Source organism: Saccostrea echinata, unplaced genomic scaffold, assembly GCF_033153115.1.
Source record: "Saccostrea echinata isolate AGI-Se365-2 ecotype Australia unplaced genomic scaffold, CSIRO_AGI_Sech_v1 ptg000030l, whole genome shotgun sequence".
NCBI classification, from domain to species: domain Eukaryota; kingdom Metazoa; phylum Mollusca; class Bivalvia; order Ostreida; family Ostreidae; genus Saccostrea; species Saccostrea echinata.
The window spans coordinates 27529255-27556292 of record NW_026889779.1 but is presented as its reverse complement, the minus strand read 5'-3'; the positions used below and the strand labels follow the sequence as shown (position 1 = coordinate 27556292).

The following is a 27038-nucleotide window of genomic DNA, read 5'->3' as shown; positions in this document are numbered from 1 at the left end:
GTATGAAAAACGTCAGTCAGCATTTGACTTAATGGTAGGTTTTATATGCTGATAAAAGTCATTGTATCGATCATTAAACTTGCGAAAGATGAGACTCCAGACTATTGATATCCTTGTTTCATCAACTTGTTTTCAATAGTTTGCCTCCTCTTAGAAATTTCTCATACGCAGAGCATGCTCTTGCGTATCGAATCAAATGGGAGACAAAACCCTGTATGCAGGTGATAAGGGTAATACTATATTGCCATACAAGTAAGGGAAGCTGACGAATAAAACATTGAAGTCATTGCGTTTATCATAAACCTTTGTTGTTAGGTTATCATTAATGTATTTTTCTAGTAAAATATCTAGATATGAAACAGATGTGTCAGACTCTGTAGTATCTTTTATTTCAAGCTCACTGGGATATATCGGGTCGACAAATGAATGGAAGTAACTATTGTTAATTGATAATTGAAGGGTATATATACTATTCTGTAGATATAGGATTGGATAAAGGGGTTTTGGTAAAATTCTAAGTTTACTGCATTCATGACCTTAAACTTTGCCAATGGCTTATTTTTACATTGTATCATTTGAACTGGAAAGTGTAGGAATAAATTTAGCATAAATGCACCTAAACGTTTTAAAAATACAGAGATTCTTATGTTGTGACCACGAGCTTTATCATGTAATACTTTTATTCAAAGAAAATGCTTTTGTTGTATATTTTTTGGGGCTAATTGGTCATTATTATAGGCCTTATTAAAATGATTTATTGACTATCCTGGCCTGGGAACCTTGGGCTATGACTTTAAAAAAAAAATTTAAAAAAAAAAAAAAGGATTGCATGCGCTGTCTATGTATTTAAACAATATATGTAGTTGGAAATTTGATATTTATTTTGTTTCTTGATTTCCTGCAAAACAATATGTCAGTTCAACGATAGCTGTTTGGCATCCTTTTCAATCCTTCACAAAAAGATAAAATGAGAATTAAAAGAACGTATCTTAACTGTTGTTGTTGTTGCAGACGACGGGTTCTTAAAATGGTTTTTATTTCTCTATATATCTGTAAAAGTGTCAGGATATATGAAAAATTACATCTTTTATAAAAGCGATCAATTTTGACCATTCCATAAGATAAATAACCGCTTCATTGTGACCATTCCATAAGATAAATAACCCTAGAGTGAAAAGAAAACTAAACAGACTTTCATTTTATTAAACATTTGCAAAAGTTGTAAAAATATGTAGAAAGACAGATGTTTTAAACAGAATGTATAAAAATAGCGAAGGTGAATCATGCAACAGCCCTTTTTTCAACATAAAATAATCGCATCCATACAATTTCATTTACACAAAGCATTCTTTCTTTCAATATTCACATTTATCAATACAGATTGCAATAAACAGTTTGTATTGCATAGAAACAATATCACATACAAACAATATCACATGCATACATATTAATTGTAAGGGGATTTTCCTTGTGATAAATACTTACCATTTCTTTTGACATATATGTCACACATGAATAATGTGATGTCATGCACTGATACAGGCAGCATTCTTGGTAGAAATATTTATCTTTTTCTTTATTTAGCCTGTCCAGATTTTGCATTTTTCATACATAATATTTGCAGGCGTTTAGAACACTTAGTACTGTCTGTTTCTGTAACAAATATGTTATTAGACAGCATGTGCAGTAAGTTCTGAATCGCACATCTCTGTGATCCTCTGTTCATGATTATAGGTCTAGTGTATCTCATTGGTCCCAGTCCAAGTGTGCATCTCACATCCGATCACAGCTCTTATCAAAATGACACAAAAGTTGGAATTTTATGTTAAGGAACACAAAATAAATTCTTTTAAGCACAGGAAGGATTATTATATAAAATTCGTATCTTAATTTGTTTGCAATGTAATCAATATGTAATGTGTAATTAAAAAAAATACCTGTTTTACTTTTTCAAATTCGAGGATACATCAGAGTAGTTTATCTTTTCAACTTTAAACATTTTCTAGAGAAAATAATCAAACAAATTCATACTTACCATCACACATATTGTACCAGATCTTCTGTTTAATGTTTGGCAGATCATCATAATTTGAAAGGTGATAGACATTGTTTTGTTTAAGACCTTCATCATTCATCATTTGTCCGAACTTATCATTCTCGATGGAAAGATCTTTGCCAACTTTTACAATATAAACTTCAATTCCCTGAATGCTGGCCCTCTCTGCCTCTAAGAAGGCCTTTACTGGGTCTTCTAGTCCTTCATCTATAAATAAAATGGCGACCTTTTTTGCACCTCTTCTTCCTCCTTTGGCCCGTGAGATCATATTTTGTCTTAACTTTTTCAAAACGGCTGATACATCCGCACCTTTAACTTTTCCTAAAGCGCGATTTAGTTTTTTGTTATGTTTGTAGGTATTGAGGTTAAATCCAGCAAAGTCTTCCCCACACTCTGGCTGCGTCGACACGACACCTACTCGCACCTTTCTGGATCCAACGTCTACGTCCTTCATTAAGTCTTGTATAAAAGCTAAAATCTTTCGGGTATTGGTTTTTCCGGCATTTACTCCATCCAACATAAACATAAAATCTGCCTCCTGTCTTGAGCCACATGCTGAAATATATACGTCAGAAACATATTTTTATAGGATAACTTTTCTAAGGTAAATTATTCAATGTTATAATTAATACCTAAACTGATTTAACTAGGCCTATTTGGAAACGGTGTATTCTGTATATTACGGGAATACTTACACATATCTGACAGTGCTTTGACAGAGTTTCTATCAACTGAAATATAACAATGTCATATACAGGTACCTTGAATTTACTGATTTTGATATTTTCAAAATAAAGTAAAGATGTAAGTCTTTTGGCAAGATCAGGAATTAGTATTTTCGATGATAAAATACACAGACACAATTTTATATTCATATCACTAGTGCAAAAACTGAATAAATGCAATGGAAGTTCACTTACAGTTAGTCCAAGTTTTCTTACAATACTTGCAATGAAGTCAAATCAAATTGAATTACAAAATTAATTCTATAAAAAAAAAAATTGAAAAACGTACTTGTACAAATTTCATGTGCCAAATTTGCCAGATTTCCAGAGAGGTATCTAGCCGATGGAAAGTGATATTGCAGACTTCCGTCTGAAGTACCTGCAATTGCTTTTAGTTCTTCTGTATTAATATCAGCAATCCCCACAGCAATGAGAATAATCCCAGTAAATCTTGCTTTTGAGGCTTGTCTCTTTGACTTTCGAATGGACTTAACAGTTCCAGGGCTAGCGGTTATAATAATGCCTATTTGTGTAGCATCCTTTCTCGTCGTGCTTCTTCGGAATCCCTTTGTCCTTATGTATCGGATAGCTTCGTCTACTCTTCCTCTGCCATAAGTTCTATTTGCATGCTTTAATCTTTCTTCGATATTACCAATATTTTGGGAATCGCCAAGACTCACAATGCTGCTAATGACAGTGCTATATGATATTGCAGCAATATGAGTACTGTGTGTCTGATGGTTCATATTTCTGGCTAATTCCTCCACAAATTTAAGTTGTAAGCGGAATTCGTAGTCCCGTACATTATTTGAGGAATCTATAGCTATCATAATATCATTTTTATCTCCGGCGCATGCTGAAATGAAATGAAAATGAAATGTGAACAGCAACTAAATTTATCGCTTATCAAAACATTTGGATTGTGACATAATCTGCTTAAATACCTTGTCTGACAAATTGTATGAACGATGTTGTTGTTGTTGTCGTTGGTATTGTTGTAGTCGGTGTTGATGTCGTCGCCGCTGCTGTTGTCGTTGTAAACGGTGTAGTGGTTGTTGTAGTTGGAGTGGTCGTTGTAGGTTTTGGAGTTGTATTAGGCAGGGTTGCTGTAGTATGTGTTGTTGTGATAGGCGTAGTGGCTGTAGTTGGCGTGGTTGTTGTGGTGGATGTGGTTGTTGTGGTTGCTGTTGTTGTGGTTGTGGTGGGTGTGGTTGTAGTAGTAGGCTTGGGTGTTGTAGTAGGTGTGGTCGTTGTAGTAGGTGTGGTCGTTGTTGTAGTGGGCGTAGTTGTTGTAGTAGGTGTGGTTGTTATAGTGGGCGTAGTTGTTGTGGTGGGTGTGGTTGTTATAGTGGGCGTAGTTGTTGTGGTGGGTGTGGTTGTTGTAGTAGGCGTAGTTGTCGTGGTGGGTGTGGTTGTTGTAGTGGACGTAGTTGTTGTAGTGGGCGTTGTTGTTGTGGTGGGTGTCGTTGTAGTAGGTGTGGTTGATGTAGTGGGCGTAGTTGTTGTGGTGGGTGTCGTTGTTGTTGTAGGTGTGGCTGTAGTAGTTGTGGTTGTTGTAGTTGGTGTGGTTGTTGTTGTAGGTGTGGTTGTTGTAGTGGGCGTAGTTGTTGTAGTAGGTGTGGTTGTTGTAGTGGGCGTTGTTGTTGAAGTGGGTGTGGTTGTTGTAGTGGGCGTTGTTGTTGTTGTGGGTGTGGTTGTTGTTGTGGGTGTGGTTGTTGTAGTGGGCGTTGTTGTTGTTGTGGGTGTGGTTGTTGTTGTGGGCGTTGTTGTTGTAGTGGGTGTTGTTGTTGTTGTTGGCGTGGTTGTTGAAGTAGATGTAGTAGTTGTAGTAGGTGTGGTTGTTGTAGTTGTTGTTGTAGTTGTGGTGGTCGTAGTTGTGGTTTCAGGTATAACTACAAAGCAATAGAAAGATCTTGTATTAGAATTTTTTTTGGGACCTTTTTTGGTTAGCTAAGTTCAGAACACATCCTTTGGTAGATAGCTTTCGGAATATTACATCAGAAATAAAATATAATTGCACTGTGGACATGACTTGGGTCAAATATTGTAAGTTCAGATTTTACGGCCAAGTTTATCATTTATTAAGCTGAATTGGGTATGGAAAATACACCAAAAGTGCAGTTAGCAATTAACAGGGTTATGGGCAACTTTAGCATCAGAATATCAAGAATATTTCTACATATTCTCTAACACTTAAGCTACTTAATTCCCTTTGACCTTGACTTTATCATGAAGACCTCAGACTGTTGAGTTTTCATGGTTTTCCATTTAGTAATAATTATTGCTATAATCTTTTTGATGAAGACTTAAGGTGATTCATGGGTAACAACTCATACAATTGACAGGCCCCTAATTTTTTTTCAGAATGTTTTTATCCAAGAATAAGTATACAAAATAAAACCAAAAAATTGGAGAGAAAAAAAAAATACCGGTGTATATGGCAGTAAAGATTATTGCACCAGAACGCCCCACACCAGAACCTGAATGCCTAAAAAATGGGCATTGATCTCACAATATTTTTAGAGGCAGCTATGCTTACAATTCTACTGTACGATCAACTAAGCACTACAAAAGGCTCTGAAACCGAGAACCAAGATCATGCATTTCCAAAGACTAAGTAAACTAACTCACTAATTTGTATCATTGTTTTAGATGTTGAGATGAATATTTTATTGTATTATGTGATTAAGTTCCACCCACAGATCTGAACCTAAGAATTCAAAATTTAAGAATGAACCTACATAAGGGTAAAAAAAATTTAAAGTTTCGGTTGCAAAATTCAAAATTATAATCTGCTGTAAGTTCTGGAGTAGAGAAGATTGTTCCGAAAATATTATTGTATTAAGAAGTTTTAATTGTCCCGGCAAAAAATGAAATTTTATGGTCGATACAATTAATGACCTTGTCAGCAAATACAATCTATCATTAATTCAAAAGCTGTCTGACATTTTCATACGTATTGTTAGACCACTTTTTACGCACTGAATTGTCTACGGATCTTTCCTTTTTTATCAATCATGACAAGGTGCACATGGCGGGTGTGACCAGTCGGTAGGGGATGATCAATGCTCCATGCATGGCACCTGATCCCTCCTCTGATGTTTTAGAGGTCCGTGTTTGCTCTGATCCAGATTTGTATTTTTAAAATAGACCTTTGAGCTGAATACTGTTCGTTATCTCCATATTTTATTCCAATATATGTCCCCTTCGTCTAAAACGGCTTAAGACCAGAATTGATTTAAATTAGTTTAATGGTTTCAGGGCCGCGCGGACGAAGCCAATACGACGAATACAAAGGGTAGCAACAGATCACCTGTTGAATACAGGTGACATAACAAGTAAAGAAATATTCTTTATTCTTTAAAGGATACTTAATGTCCTTTTTCTGTTAATTTTGTCTGCTCAATTTTGATATAAATCTAAAGATATTGATTAAGGTATTGAACTTAATATATATATATATATATATATATATATATATATATATATATATATATATATATATATATATATATATATATATATGAAAATTAATTGTATAAGATTTGATGATACGATTTCCCCAATATTAATTTTCGCCTACCTTCACAAGTACGAACTGCTAAAATTTGTCTGATGGAATCTAAGGCTCCAAAATTGTCAATTTTGAAAACATGATCGCTCCCAGGTTTACTGGCAATTCCTTTAAGTTCTCGGGAATTTGTGTTATCCCCAATACCAACCGTAAAAAGGCGGATGCCTCTCCGCTTTGTCTTTGCAGCTTCCCATATAGTTAACAGAACATTGGACGACTGCCCATCTGTGACAATAATACCGATTTTGGCAGCATTTCCTCTTTCTAAGAAAGTTTTCTTAAACATTCGTTTACGCATATATTTTATGGCTTGAAATGTGTGTGTATTATAACCCTCTCTTTGCTGTATGTTGTTGATGGCACGAAGGAGATCTGATTTGTTGGTGTAGTCACCAAGTCCTATTTCCTCTACAACGTCAGTGTTGTACGTCACAACACCGACACGGGTGGTGTTTGTTCCAATGTCAAACATAGACGTCACGTTTTTTACAAAGTCAATCTGTGTCCGAAAGTTTGGACCCCAGATACTATTGGAGGAATCAAGCAAGATAACTATATCTGCTGGCTTGTTGCCGCAGAAATATTCATTTTCTAAAAGAGAACAAAATAATAAATAAAGGTTGTGATTAAAGAAAAGCATTTTTATCATGTCATAAATTGTTGAACCAAAAATGTTTCTTCCTAAAGCAATTACCTTTTAACAGGGTCAGTTGACAAATCTGCAAAGAAGAGAAAATACGATTAATATGCCGCACAACCATAGAAATTTAATGTCAATTTAATTGTTGAACTATAAACTAGACCAGACACAAATAGATAGACTATCCATAAACTTTCAAAATCTTTTTTATTCAAAATTCCGATTTCTCCTGAATTATATGGCTTTATTGTACCAATTAAATGGATTTTGGTTTTGTTTTGTTTTTATATATTTGACGAAAAAATTGTATATTATTTAATTTTATGCAATGATCAGAAACCATTATGCTTTCATTGTGCTATGGCATATTTTTTATGAATTTATAACTGCAGGCTCTTCTTTATCATAACTGTCAAAGAAGGTTATGTGGTATAAAATCGGGGTTTCTCTTCACAGGAGAAACGTATTTCGTTTGAAAATATAGCACAATTGTAAACAATACAAGCATGTGATTAATTATACTTATACTATTGCCGAATTTCCCTTCTAGTGATTAAAATTGCAGAATACAGTTATTTAACAAATTACATATCAAATTGGTCTACATTCAGAATATATTGTGTTTCTCTAAAGCATTCCATAATATTTATTTTTTCATTTCATTTTCTAAAAATTCGATTAGTTTCTGAGATTGTATAATTAACCTTGCATTCCTCTGAAAAATGCCAGACCGTTTCAGACGACTGTAGGATAACATTTTCGAAACTGATTGTGAGTAACACTTTTTTAAAGAAAATGCTTCCCGATTAATGAGTTTCAGGGAAAAAATATTCTGAAAGACTTCGATCATTCTCTCGTATCTCGTTTAGTTTTCAAATCAGCAGGGCTGTGCATTTGTTTCTATTTCTTAAATACCAAATATTATTATCTGACATACTAACCCATAATATAAAGAAATACCACTTCAGTCTAGCCATCAAAAAGATAAGACTGGGTTTGTTATAACGTTTTACATATAGAAATCATTAGAATTATATATGACATTTGTTGATACCTTTGCGTTGAGATGTAAATGTTTGAGCTGAATGTAGCATTATGTAAAGTTTTTTTTAGAATGCATCAAGGACGTGAATCCGAACTGTTGGTTTGACTACTTATGAAACTACCCATATAAAATTTCTTATTCTTTTAAGTTTGGCATTGTTGTATACATGTATTTATAGGCTCAAATTGTTTTATGTGTTTAAATATATGACAAAGGTCGATACAAAATGTAAATCATATCTGGATAAAATGTGTTCAATATGAATCAATATGAAATCTTTATGTCACAGTTTTATTCATCAATATTTTCAGTCTTTGATCTTTCTTTGTATATAGCATTTAAGGCAATAAAATTTACTTATAGCTTGCATTATTTTTTGTTTCCCTAACCTTTATAACCAGTTTGCAATATCGTTGGTTGATCCTTTTTAGCATTGTACAATTCAAATGACCATATCAAATGTGAGATTAAAAATTGACAGTTTCTTGTAATACTCATTTTATTGTAATTATTGTGAAGTATCATAAATTTTCTTTTAGATATCAAGTTCTTGGGTATATAAACTTCACTGAGCATGCCTCATAAGCATCCTCTCGTAGGGTTTGTACAGCAAAGAAATTTATGCTTTTGAACTTGTGAAAATAGTTAATGCCTGCATTAGGAAAGACTGGTTTTTAAGAAATCCGAGGAAACCTTGAGTCAGATAAAATTAAAATATTGAATAGATTTTGTAAATTTTAATTTTTTAAAAAACGATTGTCAAACAAAAAAACTTAATATTATCTAATATCATCTGTGAATCTACTTCATAACGATTGATGTTTTAAAATTTTAGCAATTACATAAGCATGAACAAGCCAAAGAATGAGTGTATGACTATTATATTCATGATTTATGGATGTTTATGAACAATCTGCCTAGCTCTCCGGTGGCTCCAACCACTCAAGAAAAACTCCTCGGAAATTATCTGTAAAAAAAAATTCAGTAAATAGCTGTCGTATAATCTATAACAGCTTCTCGCTACTTTTTAAAAAACAGATCACCACCTTGTAGCAATTAACCTCCGCCAAAGATATAGAAACGTGAAATAGTTCATAGATATGTTTTCGGCATTCCAGTCCGATAGATGCGCATATGATGAGGACATGAGGCTTGTCTTTTTATCCTCCAATGATTGAGCAACATGGTATTAAATGATATGCCCTTGACATAAAAATGTGTCAGCTGGGTTGACTACGTTCCCTATACCTTCCCGTACTTGATCGTGTCTTTAAATGCTTGATAAAGATGTAATCCAATCAGAATATTGTGAAACATAGTGATTAAAAACGTCTGTTTTTGAAGATATGCATTGCATTGTTCACAGTGACATTATAATTTAACTAATCAAGAAATGTGTGCATGAAAGTTTTCAAAATGCTTATTCTTTTTAATATTTCTATAATTATTTATTTTAATTATAAACATTGTAATGTCTTTTTTCTATCTGAATTCTTTTAGTTTCTATTTGTAGGTAATAAAAATTGTGCAATGAGAAAATTTCAAGGCATATGCCAGACACCTCTAACATTTATTCTAACATTTATACAACAAATATCAATCTCATTTTCCTCCTTTGGGCTTCGGGAGAAAGCAGTTTGTCAAAAGAACACCTAATTTACATTGTGTACTTTTTAAACGTATAAACTATCAACATTTTAGAGCTTCACTACAAATTGCTTAATCTTAGAATAAACATTAATTTTGGAATTGAATTGGAAATATGGCAACAATAGTGCATTTATACATTTTTTTTACATTCTTATCACTACTTATTGAAAGAGTACAAGAAAGTATGGTAGACATTAACTTTAGAAAAATAGAAAACATTTTGTAAGGATAAAGTATAAAAAAAGAAATGGGGAAAATTATGCTCCCATATATTTTTTTTAAAACGTTTGGTCACTTTACATCATATATCAATATGGATTAGAATATTTAAACGTTAAAATGCTATCTTTGTTTGTTAGTGAGGGAAATTAATGTTGCAGCAGTTGCAGTAACTTTTTCTGCAATTTTTGCAACAGTAATTCCCATACTAACAAAAACATTTTATTGCTTATATTTCTGTCTTTATAAATAGTCATGCATAGAAAGAAGGATGTAGAACGTTAAATATTGTATTATTAATATGTACGACATTATATGTTTCATTGACGGAAGAGTTAGCTCAATAGGTTTGCTTAGCGGAGCTAAGGTATAGATAAACGACCGTTTATGGTTTTTTATAAGAAATAAAGAAGACAATATCAAGTGAATGTAAATATAGTTCTGTCATTACAAAGAATTTGTCAGTGGTCACCAAAAGCTTTCATCAATCGGAAAGGTATGCATTATGAAGACTCTAGAAAACATCAATGAGTATGTCATCCTTATTTATCATCACTAGTCTTCCTCCACATTTTATATAACATTAAAAGTTACAGTAAAAATTAAATGTTTATTTTAAGTCGCTGATATACAGTGACAATGCATATAACGTTTTAAAAGGTAACTTACTGTTAAATGAATTTGTAGAACCAGAAGTAATACTGTTCGGAAAGGTTCCATAGTCAAAATCTATATATTCCTTTCGTCAGCTTTACTAATTGGCGTTCTTATTATCCAACATTTCTGTGTAAAACATCTCTGGTCTGTCATGAAACAGTTATTCCATTAATGTTTAACAACAAAGACAGGTGCCCGTAGGCGGAGAATCAAGATGAGGCACCACGAGGATTATCTCGATATCTTCTCTCCCCAAAATCCAATGTATCTTTATCAAGGAGCATCATTCAACCGAACTCTTAAAGCATCCACTGAAATTGTTACTCTACCTGAGATATGTCAAACTTTATCCGAATAATACTTCAGCAGCTGGAATTGTATAATGCGAGGTAAAAGCTTCCAATGAACGAATAAAATCCTATGGGAATTATACGTGGAATTTTTGCTATTTTAGTCATCAATGAAATCATTAGGCGTTCATAATCACATTTTGTATCCAACTTAAAACACTTAGCTTGTGGGAGGAAAGCTTTAAGATGTGGTTACCTTTATGGTTTGGGTCTAAGGTCTTGAAATAATAAAGCATTTTAGCTGTTTTGATGGAACACAAGAACATCTGTAAGTCATAAGCCCCATGTCGACAAGTAACTGTCTAACCGTTCTATTTTTGCAGTTTTCATTAATATTGAAGACACACAGAAAAGTGGGTGTAAGTTGTATTGAGGAACCGTTTTTAATGTTTGTTTTTAATTTCTAAGACTTCTATCTTTTAGGCACAATGTGGATAAAACATGAAGACTTAAAAATGTTTTGAATTGAAAATATATCATCATAGAAAAACTTAATTTTAAGCATTCTCCTGGACAACTTCTATGGGGAAGTTTCTTTCTTGTCATCAAAATCAAAATACGATATCTAAATTATATTTATCAGTATTCAAATATTTTTTTTTAAACAAAATCGATCAACCAAAGCATAATCACCGATTTGTGCAAGTCTTTCTTGCTTGTTATTCATTGCTTCAAGTTATAAACTTTCCAGACGAGACGATATTTACAGTATCAATTAATCTGAGTAATAAAAAAATAAATGTGTAAACATGAAATGTAGTTTTGTCTTGTTTTGTTTTCATTCAAAATCATTATTTCTTTAACAATGTATTTCCTTAAACCTTGTAGATAAATCGTTTTAGTTCTCAATTTGGAAATACCTAAAATACAAACACATCTTAAACAAAACAGCTCTCAAAATAAGATAAAAATACACCAATTACTTTGGGAATATCTTGAAAATAGAGACACATTTTTCATTTTGGAATTTTTTTTCAAAATACACAGTTCTTCAATTTAAAATTATTTCAAATTCAAACACAGAATACACACATTTAAAATGTTTTCAAGCAAACACAGTTCTGTAACAGGACTTATTATCGTGCGGATTCAATTTTCGTCGTTCTCCTGGTGTATGTATGGTTACACCCACGAATTCATGCTCTCTATTAAATGTTAAAATTTCAATTTACAGTAACTTATTTGTCTACCGTACTTCAACCTCGAAATCAAATCCTTAGACATCCCCCACGCAAAAATTTGACTCAAAAAAAATATGTGTTTTACAGCAATCAAAAAAGAGACACATTACTTAACATTTGGAAGAATTTCAAATACATTTAATTTTTGAATTATTTCAATACAAACATATGACTCAAATCTGAAAATATTTCAAATACGTACAGACACAGTTCTGGTTTTGTGGAATTAAAATATCAAATATAAATATAGCTCTCAAATCTGAAATTACTTCAAATGCAGACACAGATGTCAATTCTGGATATATTTCAAATACATACGAGCTTTTAGTTTTGGGATTGCTTCAATTATACGTTTCTTCAATCTGTAATTAGTTCAAATATAGATTTAATACTAGATTTTAGAAGTGATTCAAATGCTAACAAATGTCTCAAAATATTGCACATATCTTATTAATATGTATACTATTTATTAACCAATATTACATACTTTCATTCGTTTTTAAGTCTATTTAACTATCTTTAATAATCCTCTCCTATATTTTGTTTCTTTTGCTAAGCATTTAACTTAAATTGAATGTATAGATACTTAGTATTCAATGGTCATTTATTTCAAGATCAATTTCATTTACAAAAATTCAGGTTTTAAAATTCAAAACACTGTACTTATTATTACACGTCATCGGTCTGCATGACAGCTCATTCTCTGGGCTCGAAAATAGCTCATATTCAGCATTATTATTAATGATGCCTGCTTAATCAATGAACACATTAAATATAACTTGCAACAGTCATTCATTAAAAGGTATTTGAGTTCAGCATAAACATTACGTTTCCTGTGTCAATAATCCCATAAGAAAACTATGCATGAAAGGGTCTAATTATAACTTATTTTAACAAGCTTTATCTCCTAGACTGAATTCTCTTTTAAACCTTTAAAGAAGAAAAACATTAAAATGGTTATATATTTGTCTGCTACAAGTATAATCAATATAGGCCTCTGTTCACACTGACCATTCACCATTCTTATAAGTGTATGTTTTTATATTTTTTTAGAATCATTTTCTTATTTGCATACATCTTATATATATTTAACATAGAACATGTGTTAAAATTATATGTGTACATAATATGTATCATATATTTAAGCACACTAGTTGGACATTAGCTAGAGGGCACAATTTGTGATCCAAAACCAATAGAAAACTATGGTAGTGATTGTTGACTTTAATAAATTGGACAGCAGGGCTTCTAGCTGCCTGCATATGTCCTTTCATGAGAGGTATATTGAAAACGATTCCCACGATGAGGTACTATGGTACACATGTATATAAAGCCTTATCGTGCCTACAAAGATTTCCTCTACATGCTGCTTACATTACTCTTTTGTTTAACTATAGCTGAACATTTCAAGTTCAGGACTAGTAAAAAGTTTTAAAATTATCGAAATATATATCTAATTCGTACAACCTTTTATACAAGAATAATTGATAATACTTCATTCAATGTTAACATTTTTTACATGACCCACAATTACATTAAGACATTGATCAAAATCTCAAGGCGGAAAGTCATATCTCAAGTTCATCTTGTATAATCGTGTGTATTTCATTACAATTTTTTTAGAGTATAACTATCAAATGAAATCTACCAATTCTATGAAGAATCGAATCCATGTAAAAACAGAGCTATTTTCAATATCGAATGACATATTTTTTAAGCTATCTTTGGCAGATCTAAATTTGTTATTCTATAAATAAAACATCGGATATGAAATCATTGCTTCCGCAATGATGTCTTGAAGAGAGTATTGGAGGCACATTACAAAACCACAAAAATTTGAAACTCAGTAGAACAGCTTCCCTCTCAAATCAAACTAATGCATGTGGTGGCATCGACGATATTTTTATGTAATCAAAGTAAAATTTAGATATAAGGGGTTGGGTAGTGCATTATTTATTCATAAATCTGAAAGTTTGAAACAATTTTTTATAACAAATACACAAGAAAAATTTCAGAAATGCGATTCTCGGTCTAGTAAATTTAAATCATAGTGTAGCAACTGGAAGTCAAGGCATCAAGAATAAAAAAAAATATTTCAAATTCTTCATATGATTGCCAATAAATATACTGATAATTCATTAATTTGATTTTTTGAAAATTTTGTTTCTATGCAACGATTTATTAAAATGAAGAAAGTTTTCAAGGGTTAAAGAATGAAGCATGGTAGACAAAAACAGAGTGCGATACTTCAAGTAGTCCACCTGTTGTTGCGATTTCTGTAGCATGGGCTTTTTTTATGGGATGGAGTTGCTAGCCCCACGCCAAACCCCCTGGACCCGGAGGACCGGTGGTTTTCTGTTGGGGTTTTCCTTCCCCTAGTCACTGGAAAGGGAAGCAAAAGAGGCAGGTTTTACCTGAACCCAATTAAAAACATAGCCAAAAGCAGAGTCCGTTGGCGCGTTGTGGTTGCGGCCCTATGCTCCCCAAGGAGTGAACAGGAATAAGTCAAGTAAGTCAAGTCATTCCACCTGTTACTTGTGTCGCTTCTCAATGGTATCCTTTGTAGTAAGTCAAAGACACGCAGGCTGCACAAGCTAAAAAAAACGTTTGGGCATAACATGACTGTCAGAATAGATAAAGAATTTAAGAAACATGGTATCAGAAAATTAAAAGGCAAAATTATACCATCTATTCTTTCGTTTTTAGTATACTGGAAGTGAAAAAAGAATTGGAAAGGATACATGAATATTGAACAATATATGTTTTAGTTCCAGCTGACAAAGCTTCTTACAATGTAATTTTTCTTGTAAGGCTTATTATTACAGCGGCATCTTTGAAGAACTTGGCTTTAATTCCACATCTGGTAATTTGTACTCACAGTTCCTTTTCAAAATATAAAATTCTTCAAAATCGCCATTCAGTTTCCAATACTTTTAACATTCTGTGTCAATGAAGGTGACTTTGATTAACCGTAGCTATACTGGATTCCAAAACATTATAAAACTACAAAAATATATTACAAACTAACATATAGATGCCTTAAGATATATTTTCAAAGATACATTGAAGGGTCCAGTAAATGTTCCACCAAGCCTCTGTCTAAAATATTAACTGCTGTGAAGGAGAAACTTCACGTGCTACATGTACCACTCCGTACTTATTTAAGAAATGGTGTGAATCAAGCGTTATTTTTTTAATTCTCAGAAACTCCGAAAAACTTTTAGAAAATATAAAATCACAAGAATTTTCCAAAGTCAATAACATCAAAACCTATACTAGTAACTTTTAAGTAGTATTTTTAACCTGTGCTAGGATAATAAGAACCCCCCACCCCCGGATATCAAAATCATAGAATTATTTTATAGGAATGGCCGGTATTTAAACAGTAAAACATAATATAGTATTATGTGAGATAGAATAAACAAATAAACAAAACAGCTAACCATAATACATAATACAATGTATTTTGTTGGAGGAAAAACTTCCCTTTTCCTAGCCATACACAAGGACAAATTTATTTTAAAAAATTGCAATTAAAGTACGAATGCAGTGAAATTGATTATTTATTTCAAATCAGTATTTTAAAGATAAGATAAATACATTTATTATATGATTGAAAAAATCCTGGCTCTCTGATTGTATGGCAGAGATCCAAATTTACTGAAATTCCAGGTGAACAAAGGATTTATTTTTCTACATAGGACTAAAAATAGATTGAAAAATAATTCCAAACTGATATCAATAGTTCTGATAAATTATTTCACTTGCACTCGAATTCCACTCAGCATACCATTCAGGCACATAGAATCGGCGTGGGGTTGCAAGGGACCTGCCCCCTTCCAAAACTTTTTTCTAAATTTTTTACTATTAATTTAGTATGAAAATATTCATTGAAAGGCTGATCCGCCAAACCACCCCACCCCCGCTGAAATAAAATTTGGAGTTGGGAGAATTCTTCTCTTTTTTGGAGCTACCCAAAATTTTTTAAGGTAAGTTGTCTTTTTTTTTTTCTTTATAACCCCCCCCCCCTACTGTCAAGATCAAACCTACATAGCTGATTTTTTCTACAACGCACCTAAAATAGAATTAAGAATTCCAAAGCAATACAACTGGTGATGTTTATTTTAACACTGTATTTATCATTTAATCATTGAACCATATGGGTAAATTAAAAAAAAACTGACTAAACACATATTTATCAACCTGCATTAAAAATACAGCCAATGGGAATAAATTTCCATGTCTAAGCATATGTCTTTAGATAGTCTAAATACCCGCCAGATATCTCATTGATGTCTTAATTCACAAAAAAAAAGTTTGCCCAAGAATGATGCTAAAAATGTCAGGAGTGCCAAACCTTTTTGTGACATTTTGAAAATTCAATATTTTTTGAAGATCAATAATGTTTTATATTGAAAATAAAGGCTTTCTTGATAATATTCAATGTATTGAGCTTTAAATACTCCACAACTTTTGTTTGAACAAGTTGTGGCCAAGGCTGATGTTTAAAAAATGTTATACCATCTAAGGAGTGCAACAGAAAAAATGTAAGGCCATTCCAAGTTTTTTCTACGTTAAGCGTCCGCGTGCGCCTTGGTTTTCGGCACCCCATATCAGAAAAAAATCAGGAGTTCTAAAATTGATTATTTTGGTCAAAATTTTGGAAATTTGTCAAGTTCTTTGAATATTTCTCACTAGTATGTCATATTATGTATATTTTAAGCATGTGATACCTTGATTTTACCAAACAGAAGATATTTCTATGAGAAAAATAGATTCGTGAGATCAAATCATTTGAATGATGTCATTTTTATTACTGTAAAGTCTGTGTTTTATTTTTTGGCTTGTGTGTGTGCGAATAGGTAGGTAGGTTTTTGAAAGATGGGTGGACGCTAAACAGAGAAAAAAAAAAACTTGCCAAAAACATCGATTTTAAAAATCTGAAAGACAAGTAAGTCAAAATGAAGTTTTAAAATGTAATAACTGATAACTGATATACAATTTAAAACTTAAAATGTTATATAAATCAAAAGCAGCATTAATGAGTCAAGTGTCTGTGAATATCCAATCATGTCAGGAGTGCAACATTGGATGTTTTGCTCCCCAGCATGAAAATATTTTATCAGTATATGATTCTCTGAGTTTTATTTTAAAAAAGAAAGATACAAAGAATATTTTTACCAAATAGAATTATCAATTACAGGGTCTGCCTGTGTTTCAGATTCATGTTTCTATGGTCAGGAGTGCAATGCATTTTTAAAGATTCAAAATATATGACAAAAAGATTTTTGTTCAAAAAAGTCCTTCCCTTTTTAAATTTTATCAATTCAGATGAGTTTTATCTTTTCTTTGATTTTTCTTTTATGAATGTTAAATAAACAAACGGAAAAATGTCATAAAACTCAATGAAATATGAAGATAACGAACAGTGTTCAATTTTGAAAGTCCAATGACACGATACAAATTTGGAGTAGAGCAAACACGGACCTCAAAATTTAGAGTTTTGATTAGGTGCCATGGAGAAGTGAGTATCCCCTGTGTGCTCCTTGTCATCATCGGGAAACAAAAACCGAAAAAATTCGTAGACATTTCAGTGTATAAATAATGGCCTAACAATTAGTATGAAAAACGTCATTCGGCGTTTGACTCAATGATAGGTTTGTGCTGACAAGGTCATTGTATCGACCGAAAAAAGATGACTTCAAACGAGACTGTTGATATCCTTGTTTCGTCAACTTGTTTTTCAATAGCTTGCCTCGTTTTAGAAATTATTCATACGTAGAGCATGCTCTTGCGTATCGAATAATCTGAAAGACATAAACCCCATATGCAGGTGATAAAGGTATATTGCTACATAAGTAAGGAAGTTGACAATTGAAAAGTTGAAGTCATCATGTTTATCATAAAGCAGTGTTGTTAGTTTACCATTAACGTCTTTTTCTAGTAAAATATCTAAAAATGAAACAGATGTGTCAGAATCTCTGGTATCTTTTATTTAAAGCTCACTGAGATATATCGAGTCGACACATGAATGAAAGTAACTATTGTGAATTGATAATACGTCGTCGATATATCGAAATGTCGAGTTGAAGGCCACAGCAAGTGTGTTCTTCTCATGTAGAAGGTTTTTTTTTTTAATAAATCCTGCTTCATATGAATACAAAATTAGGTCTGCTAATAAGGGGATGCAACTGGTACCCATGGGAATTCCAACAGATTGTTGGAAGACCATAACTCCAAAAATACATAGATACTGTCAATCAAGAAACTCAAGCATCTTTTTAATATCAACTTCAGAGTACTTGTGTGTACAATCAGAGTGCTTTTTAACAAAATAATTTTGTAAATGACCAATGACAAGGTAAGTACGTTTACGGGTTCCATTTTTATTGAAAAAGCAGCTGTCTATGATGTCAAAAAGCCTGAACTTCAATTTATCGTGGGGAATGATTGTGTATAGTGTTGAAAAGTCGTACGTTTTGATGCTATTGATGTTAGTAAAATTTTGTGATTTCAAATTTTCCGAAAGTTCTTTGGAGTTTTTAAGTATCCACATCTGATTTACACCACTTCTCGAATATACTGTTGAACAGTACTCCTGAAGTTTCCCATTCATTACAGTAAATATTTTAGTGAGGAGTAAAGAAAGAGGCTTGGTAGAACATTTACTGGAACCCGCTAGGTATCTTTGTTTGTAAGCATTTTTTTAGAAGTGTAGGAATCCAGTAAAGGTGTGGTAATTCAAATTCACTTTGATTGTTGGGAATATTAAATTATGTAAAACGGACATATGATTTTGAAGAATTCCCTTCTTAGAAATGGAGGAATGGGTGTGAGTTGGATTTCCACAAGTAGAATTAAATCTTATTCCTCTAAAATACAATTCAATTAATGAGCCTTAGAAACAAAGACTATCTTGTTACTAGCTTTGTCAGCTGGGACTAGTACATACTGATCGTGTAATCTATTTAATTCCCTTTTCACTTCTGAATCATTAAAGACAGAAGGATAAATATTTTTCATACAACCCCTTAATCGCTTAATGCGAGATTTCAACATCCATCTGATGCTCTTAATCAATTCTGACAAAGTATCAAAGTCTTCTTTTTCGTGTTTGGTAATTCCACCTTAACTTCACTGAAACAACAGAACAAGTCCTGATGTCATTTTCACTTCGCAATTATACTTTTAAGACTCTCATGCTTGGTCGGGACTGCAACAAATATGTTAGAATTATTGCTGATCAAATATGAATAAATATAAAGAAAACATTGATGAGAAGAATGTGTCTGGTTGACCTCGTTTACATTGTTTGTTCTGTAAAAGAAAATATACTACAGAATATATTTAATGTTCTAATTATATTTCAGCTAGTTTTTTTAAATAAGTAGGGAATAAATTAAGACAAAAAGCTAAGTTTGAATACTTTCATGTTTTAATTATGAAGTATTGGACTATGAATTTTGCACAATTTCGTTACCACTTGATGTTGCCAACATGATTTTTGTGTTATATTGTTTTAATTATTAATTTTACTGTAGTCAGAAGTGCAACAAAACTGTTCTGTAATTATCAATGATCTTCATCTATCTTTACTAAAAAAAGTAAATTGAAAAAAAAAATGTCTGATATTATTTGATGTTCAAAGCATTGTGTCTGTCAACTAATTACAGACATTTTACAGTCAATTCAGAGAATAATTTTCATCACTTAACACATTTTTTAATAAAATGTATATATATTACACATTGCAAATGATCATGTTTTGAAGTCTTGAAAATATGAAAAACCTTCCGTAAATGATAAAAAATATCAAAACAACGAACTGATTTACAAACTAAGAATTGGTTATTGTGTGTTATAATTTTTAAAACAATGTTGAATAAAATTATACATATCAGATGTCAGGAGTGCAACACAATAATGTAAAATAGGGTCACTTCAAAATCTAATACATGTATTTTTTGTAAGTAAACTTGTATATCAAATATTTTTGGCTTAGATTTAAAGAATTGACTTATATGGACAAAACGTGATTTTCTGGGAATTTTATTGTTACACACATTTTTTTCAAATTAAACTTTTTCAAACCAGAATTTAAAAAAAAAATAATGCAAAATAACAATATAAAAGCCATTTTTTCCACAATCAAGGTTTAGATTAATTATTTATTTCCCTGATACCATTTTTAAGATTTAAAAAACTTTAATTTCTTTTGATTATGTATTTTAGAAAGTCTTTTAGGAAACAGTGATATTTTCTTTCTTCAAATAAACTTTCACTAGTAAAAATTCTGAAATTTTTTATCCAGTTGTCTCTTCTATTGCAAGTCAGGAATTTTAACTAGAATCCATGCACATTATGATGATCTAAGTGGAAAAATATGTAATGGGTAGATGAATTTTTTTTTTAAATTCAATTTGGTGTTCAATATTTTTTAACTCATCTATATAAAAAAAATCATTGCTGGTTTTTTTTTTTTTTAGTCAACACGATGATTCAAACACCTTTGAAGTACAATATTCACCTCGCCCGGAGGTGAATATTGTACTCCTCAGGTGGCTAAATCATCATATTAAATATAGAAACTTCAGTAATTGCAAAGTATAGAATTTGTGATGAATTTTATATCTTACAGTTACTATTAAAAATTAACCTTGAGTAAGGGTGTTAAGAGGAGAAGTGAAAACCACCTGAGTAGCCTGGTACTCGATCGAAAAAGTGAGAAACCGGTTACTTAAAATCGTCCGATTTGATAACATCATTTTTAACACTTTATACGACCATTTTACACGATAAACTATGGACCATAATAATCGACATCATAGTCAAAAGCTTCGTTAATAAAATGAAAACGGAAGTAGATATTAAGAGGATGCTGGAATTCCTCATTGTGGAATCTATGTAGTCTTTGTTGTATATGATGACCGATACTAACCTCTACGTATTCTGACTGTTGTTGAAATTCGTACTTTAGTAATGTACATTGACATGTACATTTTCCACTGACATTGCACACTTTTCATAATTGTCAGTACAGATACCATATGGTAAACAGGCAAATGTCAAAAACTGAACGCATAAAATATGAATAAAGTTGTACACCTGCGTTGGGAAGAGTTTAAATAGCAAAAAGAACTGCAAAATATACAAAGTTCTAAACCATGGCGCCCTACAATTTAAAATCAATCTATTTAAAGAAGTAAAAAAATCATCAATTAAAGTTGCCTCCACAAACATTTTGCATCTCTATATCAGTAAAGAGTGACCCTTCCAGTAAGGACAATATGGAAAATACACTCCTCTATTGTTTTATTAAAAAGTACATGTATACGAAGGCCATAAACCTGGTTTCCATGATGAGTAGGAGCAGAGATACACACTGGTAAGAGACTTACTGAAATATCATCTAATTAAAAGATAATGGCTTTTGATGTTCATAAAATCATGTTTTACTTTGAACTGCATAATATGTAGTAACTTTAAAAATAAATATAACTATTTGTTTTAATTGATATGTAATGTTCATTTCAACTTTCACATTTCAAATTCATTAGTATTTTAAAATTTTAAGTATATATATATATATATATATATATATATATATATATATATATATATATATATATATATATATATATATATATATATATATAAGTAGACGAGAAAAAGTGGTAGAGGGGTTAGAAATGATTAAAATGCTGATTAAGATGGCAATATGCCAAAGAATGTTATCCAGTATAATTACAGTTCTGTATTGATATTGATATGGCGTTGCACAAAAATAATTGAAGCAACTTTAGTTGGTGATTTTGGGGGTTTTTTTAATCTAAACAGAACAGTTCTTTACATGTAAAATTCAATGGTCTTCGCCTACCAGGAATTTTAATAAAAGAATATGTGTTTTATGCGTCCACTTTGTCACATTGCCTTTTTGCTATTTTGTACATATACAGACAAAATGTTAGAGCAATGTATAGCAATGTATATCAATGTATATTATGAAAGTACTAATTCCAATTAACAGTTAGAATACGTGCAGGCTAATATCGGCCAACGTAGTCCAAAGACTGCATAGAGAACAAAACGGCACTCAAGCATCTTCATATACTATAAATATAACAAAACGGAACTCCAGCGTCTTCATAAACTACATATACAAGAAAACGAAACTCTAGCATCTTCATAGACTACATATAAAATAAAACTGGACTCTAGCATCTTCATAGGCAAATTACTTAACAAAGCGGAACTCTAGCATCTTCAAAGACTGCATATATAACAAAACGGAACTCAAGCATCTTCATAGACTACATAATATATATTAACAAAACGGCACTCTAGCATCTTCATATTACTTGTATATGGCATCGACATTATTTTTAACTTCAATTTTTTTCAAAGAAGCAGTTGCCTATGACGTCAAAAAGCTTGGTCTTTAATTTATATCGAGAAATTGTTTAAAAAGTAAACGGTTTAATGTTGATCTTAAGGAAAAATTGCTTTCATTTTTTAAAGTTTATCCCGAAAAAAAATTAAGAACAGTCTTAAAGATACGCCACTAATATGTTGCGACTGAATATGGACTGCAGGCATTCTAAACACACCTTTAGTAAAAACAAAAAATACAAGAGGCCCATGGGCCACATCGCTCACCTGAGCACATTGGCTAGGCAAAGGCATAAATCAGTTCAGTAGTGAAAAGATTACCGGGGGGGGGGGGGGGGCTTGGATTTTAAACTACCTGATGATGCCTCCATGTCAAAATAACAAATGGCTTTGTTGTACTTGAGAGGATTTAAAAAAAAATTCCCATACAGACGGACTACAGACCAAATGTGATCAGAAAAGCTCACTTGAGCCTTCGGCTCAGGTGAGCTAATAATTTCTTTTAGATAAACTTAAGATTCCATTAAGTCCTCAAATCAGATGTTTGGTAATTACATTATAATGCAATGTCATGATATTGTTGTATAACGACTTTCTTTCCGTTAGAATTGCTGATAATGTGTTATCAAAGGTTAATTATACAATGCACTGCAAGGGCAAGTATGTATTGTTTTTTCAGTCTTCTACTCTTATACAATGAAAAAAAACCCTTAGGTAACCAAGGAAAAGCAAAGAAATCTAACTCTTTCTCTTTATATAAAAAATAACGATGCGGGTGATAACACTTGCTTTTATTTCTTGTAATGTATGGTTTAATTATCCATGGTGACCATGTCCAGCACTGTCAGGGTGAACCTGTCAAAGACAAAAACAAATTAAGGAAAAAACTAAAAACAAACATCCAATTAAGATAACGGTTCTTAAATGTTATATCATATTAAATTACATTTATTTACTTTGACACATTTTATTTCAGAACAACCGGCCGCGGTAGTCTAGTGGTATGGCGCTCACTTCGTGATCGGGAGGTACAGTGTTCGATTCTCGTTCCCGGCGCTGCGTCAAACATGAGACGCTTAACATAGCTAGTGACTGTTCCTTCGCAAAGCACCCTGCGTAAAAAATTTAGTCGCGGTAGGCGTTGGCACGATAAAGAACTGCTCAATGTCGATCTTGAGTGCCAAGTATAGGTCAAATTTGAAGCCCTTGACCTTTATACTGTTATATGGTAACGTTTCATAAGAGTGAAAAATTCTTGCAAGGGACATAAAACAATTTCAAAAAATACATATCTTGATTGACTTTGTTTGATTTACACATACTTATCACAGTAGAATTGCCCAACGTTAACTTAATTGTTAATTAAAAGAAAATATAAAATTTAAATGCAGTTTACAAATCACTCCTCCATTGTCTACTTCTATGATTGGTTATTAATCATTCAACATGTAACATTATTTACAGAATGGTAATCAGCAGATTTATAAAATAAACAAAATTATACGAAGCTGTTCTTTATAATAAATACCATTCCATGAAATGTATGGAGATAATGAACAGTATTCAAGCTCAAAAATCCATTAAACAATACAAATTTTTGAGCAGAGCAAACACGGACCTCCAAAACATCAGAGGTGGGTTCAGGTGCCATGGAGGAGTGAGCATACCCTGCCGACCGATCACACTCGCCGTGTGCTCCTTGTCATGATCGGGTAATAAAGGAAAAATCTGTCGACAATTCAATGTGTAAATAATGGCCTAACAGTTAGTATGAAAAACGTCAGCCATGAAAAAATATATGGTTCCCAAGAAAATCATTATTTTTCACAATTATCCAAGTATTAAACATTCGAATCTGTTATTTTAAAATTGTTCACAACAACCTTCATACTTTCTTAAAGCAGCCAAAACATAGATGAAATACTGCCGACTCGGCAAAACAAATGGCATTTGATTTTTTTGTTATTTTGAATTTATGTTTTGTTCATATTCACGTATTATTTTGTTAGTTTGTTATATCAGCACATTTTAATTGACTTCATGAACCCTTTTCCTGTGAAATCTGATGTTTAAAAAAAAAATATTTTCAAGCACAAAACTTTGACTATAAAAAATCGTGTTTGTGCCAAATATTTGTATTTTTTTTTTAATTTATGGGATTGGAGCATCAAATAATCTTTGAAGAGATTTTCCTGGTAAAATTTATCTGTTTTCGTGTGCATATTTTTTCACGTGATGCTAACTTACATGATGAAGCCATTCCATAAATTCAGCAGAGGTCACGGTACCGTCGTCTGAAAAATAAACCATATCATATACAATATGTCTGTAAAATACCATTGAAACTCAACACATAGCTAGAAAAAAAATTCTATCTGTAAAATGCATCGATTTGTAATATTTTGCAAATATTGTATACTTTAAAAACTTTATGTTTAACTGTGACAATTTAAATTTGTAATTTACATGTAGGGAGAGGGCGTAATAAGTTTTCACTAGTGCCCAATCCCTTTGTAATTATAAATTACAATAAAATATGTACAAATCAAACAAAATTCTAAACTTCCTGTAACTGGGAATCAACTTTTGTATGATTAAATTCATCTGAAATGTGGGTTCTCTCTGCCCCCCCCCCCCCCTCCTTTAGAATGAATAATGTATATCTTACTGTCTGTGTCCATGGCCATATGATGCACGTCCAGATCATCCTTTGACAAACACCCGTTAGAGGTTATATCAAGATGTCTGTACATGTTCTCTGACGCGTGGTGGTCGTCATGGTAATCATGATTCCACTGATGCGTGAACTCGTGCATGCTGACGCAACCGTCACCTAATCAAATAAAAGTGAAATAATTCTTTTTTAATTACATCTTGTCTCACCTTTCAATGGTTTCTATACATATGTACACTTTCATTGATTCTTTATCCCCCAGATCATTGACAGTCAAAACAATTTTGAAGAAAAATATTACTTCGTAGTTTCTACATTTAATATCAAAATTAAACCACAAGATAAAGTTAGATTTTGCATTCGTTAGAAATTTAAAGAACAGAGTGAAATGTAGATTTGAAAAAAAGGAGATTATGTCAAAAGATATTCTATATGCTTATTTATAGGAACCAGTAAATATTTTTGGAAGTCGCTAACAAACTTTGCATTTTTTTAAAAACCAGTAGATGTTTTCCTCCGTCGTTTTTAGTAATTGTTCATATTTCAATAAAAGACGGAACAAAAAGTCACGTTGATTAAGACTGAATGGTAGAAAATTTACTTAGCTCAAAAAGGATAACTCAAAGCTCTTTTGTATTCGAGTGATTAATTTTATATCTTTTCAGCACTGTCGATACAAATTAGAAATCACCGATTCATCAAATGACTTTGATATTGTTTGCAAAAAATAAATTCAAATGACCCAACATTGTCAAGAATGTGATAGACTTTAATTTCTTTCAAATATTATGAGACAACATTAAGATCTTAACAATATTTTTATAGAAGAGATATTACTTTAGACTTAATATTAATGTTAAATTAAATCATTCAGCATTAGATAAATGTTATCTCTATATTAAATATCACGCATTAATAAATGATTAATACATGACAATATATATTGAATGGAAACTCTTTGTATGTGTTAGGGAAAGAGCATATTTTGATCGAACTTCTACGGTCTATATGAAAATATAAATGTATGTTTAAACTGTTGATGGAATGTAAATATGCATACATGTTTTCTTTCAGAAGGTCTGGTTAAACAAAAGGAAAACCCCTCTGTTTTGTATGATATAGATATTGCTAATCTTGACAAACATTCTGTCAGCTTGTTTATGAAGAAATTGATTTAACATTTTTAACGTACATCAAACACTAATACATAATACATGTAACAGATCTATTACAATAATTCAACATTTTTTATCGTTCTTCCTCCTCTGGCCTTTATTCCTCTTTCTTATTTTAAAATCAAATGTTTATATAAGCCACGCCCCCTGACGTAATGATAGTCGAATGGATCTAACAAAATATAGTTCAGAGGTCAAATGAGGGTCGATTCAGTTATGAAGATGTAACCTCGTAGTTCATTTTTTACGGTTATTACTGACAATAAAATGATAAAGTTAAAATTCTATTGTTTTAACCTTATGTTTTATGTGAAGAACTTACTATTGTGGTCATAATTTGTAACAAACTCTGACAACATCTCATCCACCGTCATATTGCCGTCTGCGTTTTTGTCCATGTTGCCGATTATCATCTGTCCTATCTGATCAAGCGTCAATCCATGGTTATTGGCTCTTAAATTGTACAAAAAATGTGTATACTAGATAGTTTTGATTTTACAAAAGTTTCATTGGTATACCTCCATATCACAGTAAGGGTTTAAAAATAGGGGTTTCAGAATGCATGATTAAAAATGATAATTTATCATGCGTTGTAAGAGAGAAAGCAAAATTAAATTCATTTACGTAAATATATTTATGAAAAGAACAAGAGAATATAAAATAAATATTCAAGCAATGGATGAGAAGAAATTCCTATGACATG

At 31.9% G+C, this 27038-nt stretch overlaps 2 protein-coding genes across 2 annotated transcripts; both read right to left on the bottom strand.

The window, feature by feature from the left end:
* Positions 1 to 1171: 1171 nt before the first annotated feature.
* Positions 1172 to 11165, bottom strand: LOC133197621 (uncharacterized). Its single transcript, XM_061333730.1, has 8 exons — positions 10579 to 11165; positions 7050 to 7074; positions 6365 to 6946; positions 3726 to 4673; positions 3071 to 3637; positions 2752 to 2787; positions 2036 to 2611; positions 1172 to 1791 (listed from the first exon to the last, which is right to left on the bottom strand). The coding sequence occupies exons 1-8, from the start codon at positions 10627 to 10629 to the stop codon at positions 1784 to 1786; spliced, it is 2793 nt and encodes a 930-aa protein (XP_061189714.1). The 5' UTR covers positions 10630 to 11165; the 3' UTR covers positions 1172 to 1783.
* A 12097-nt stretch (positions 11166 to 23262) lies between these two features.
* LOC133197622 (uncharacterized) lies at positions 23263 to 26821 on the bottom strand. The gene is made up of 4 exons (XM_061333731.1): positions 26658 to 26821; positions 25155 to 25319; positions 24734 to 24780; positions 23263 to 23341 (listed from the first exon to the last, which is right to left on the bottom strand). The coding sequence occupies exons 1-4, from the start codon at positions 26746 to 26748 to the stop codon at positions 23303 to 23305; spliced, it is 342 nt and encodes a 113-aa protein (XP_061189715.1). The 5' UTR covers positions 26749 to 26821; the 3' UTR covers positions 23263 to 23302.
* Positions 26822 to 27038: the final 217 nt, after the last annotated feature.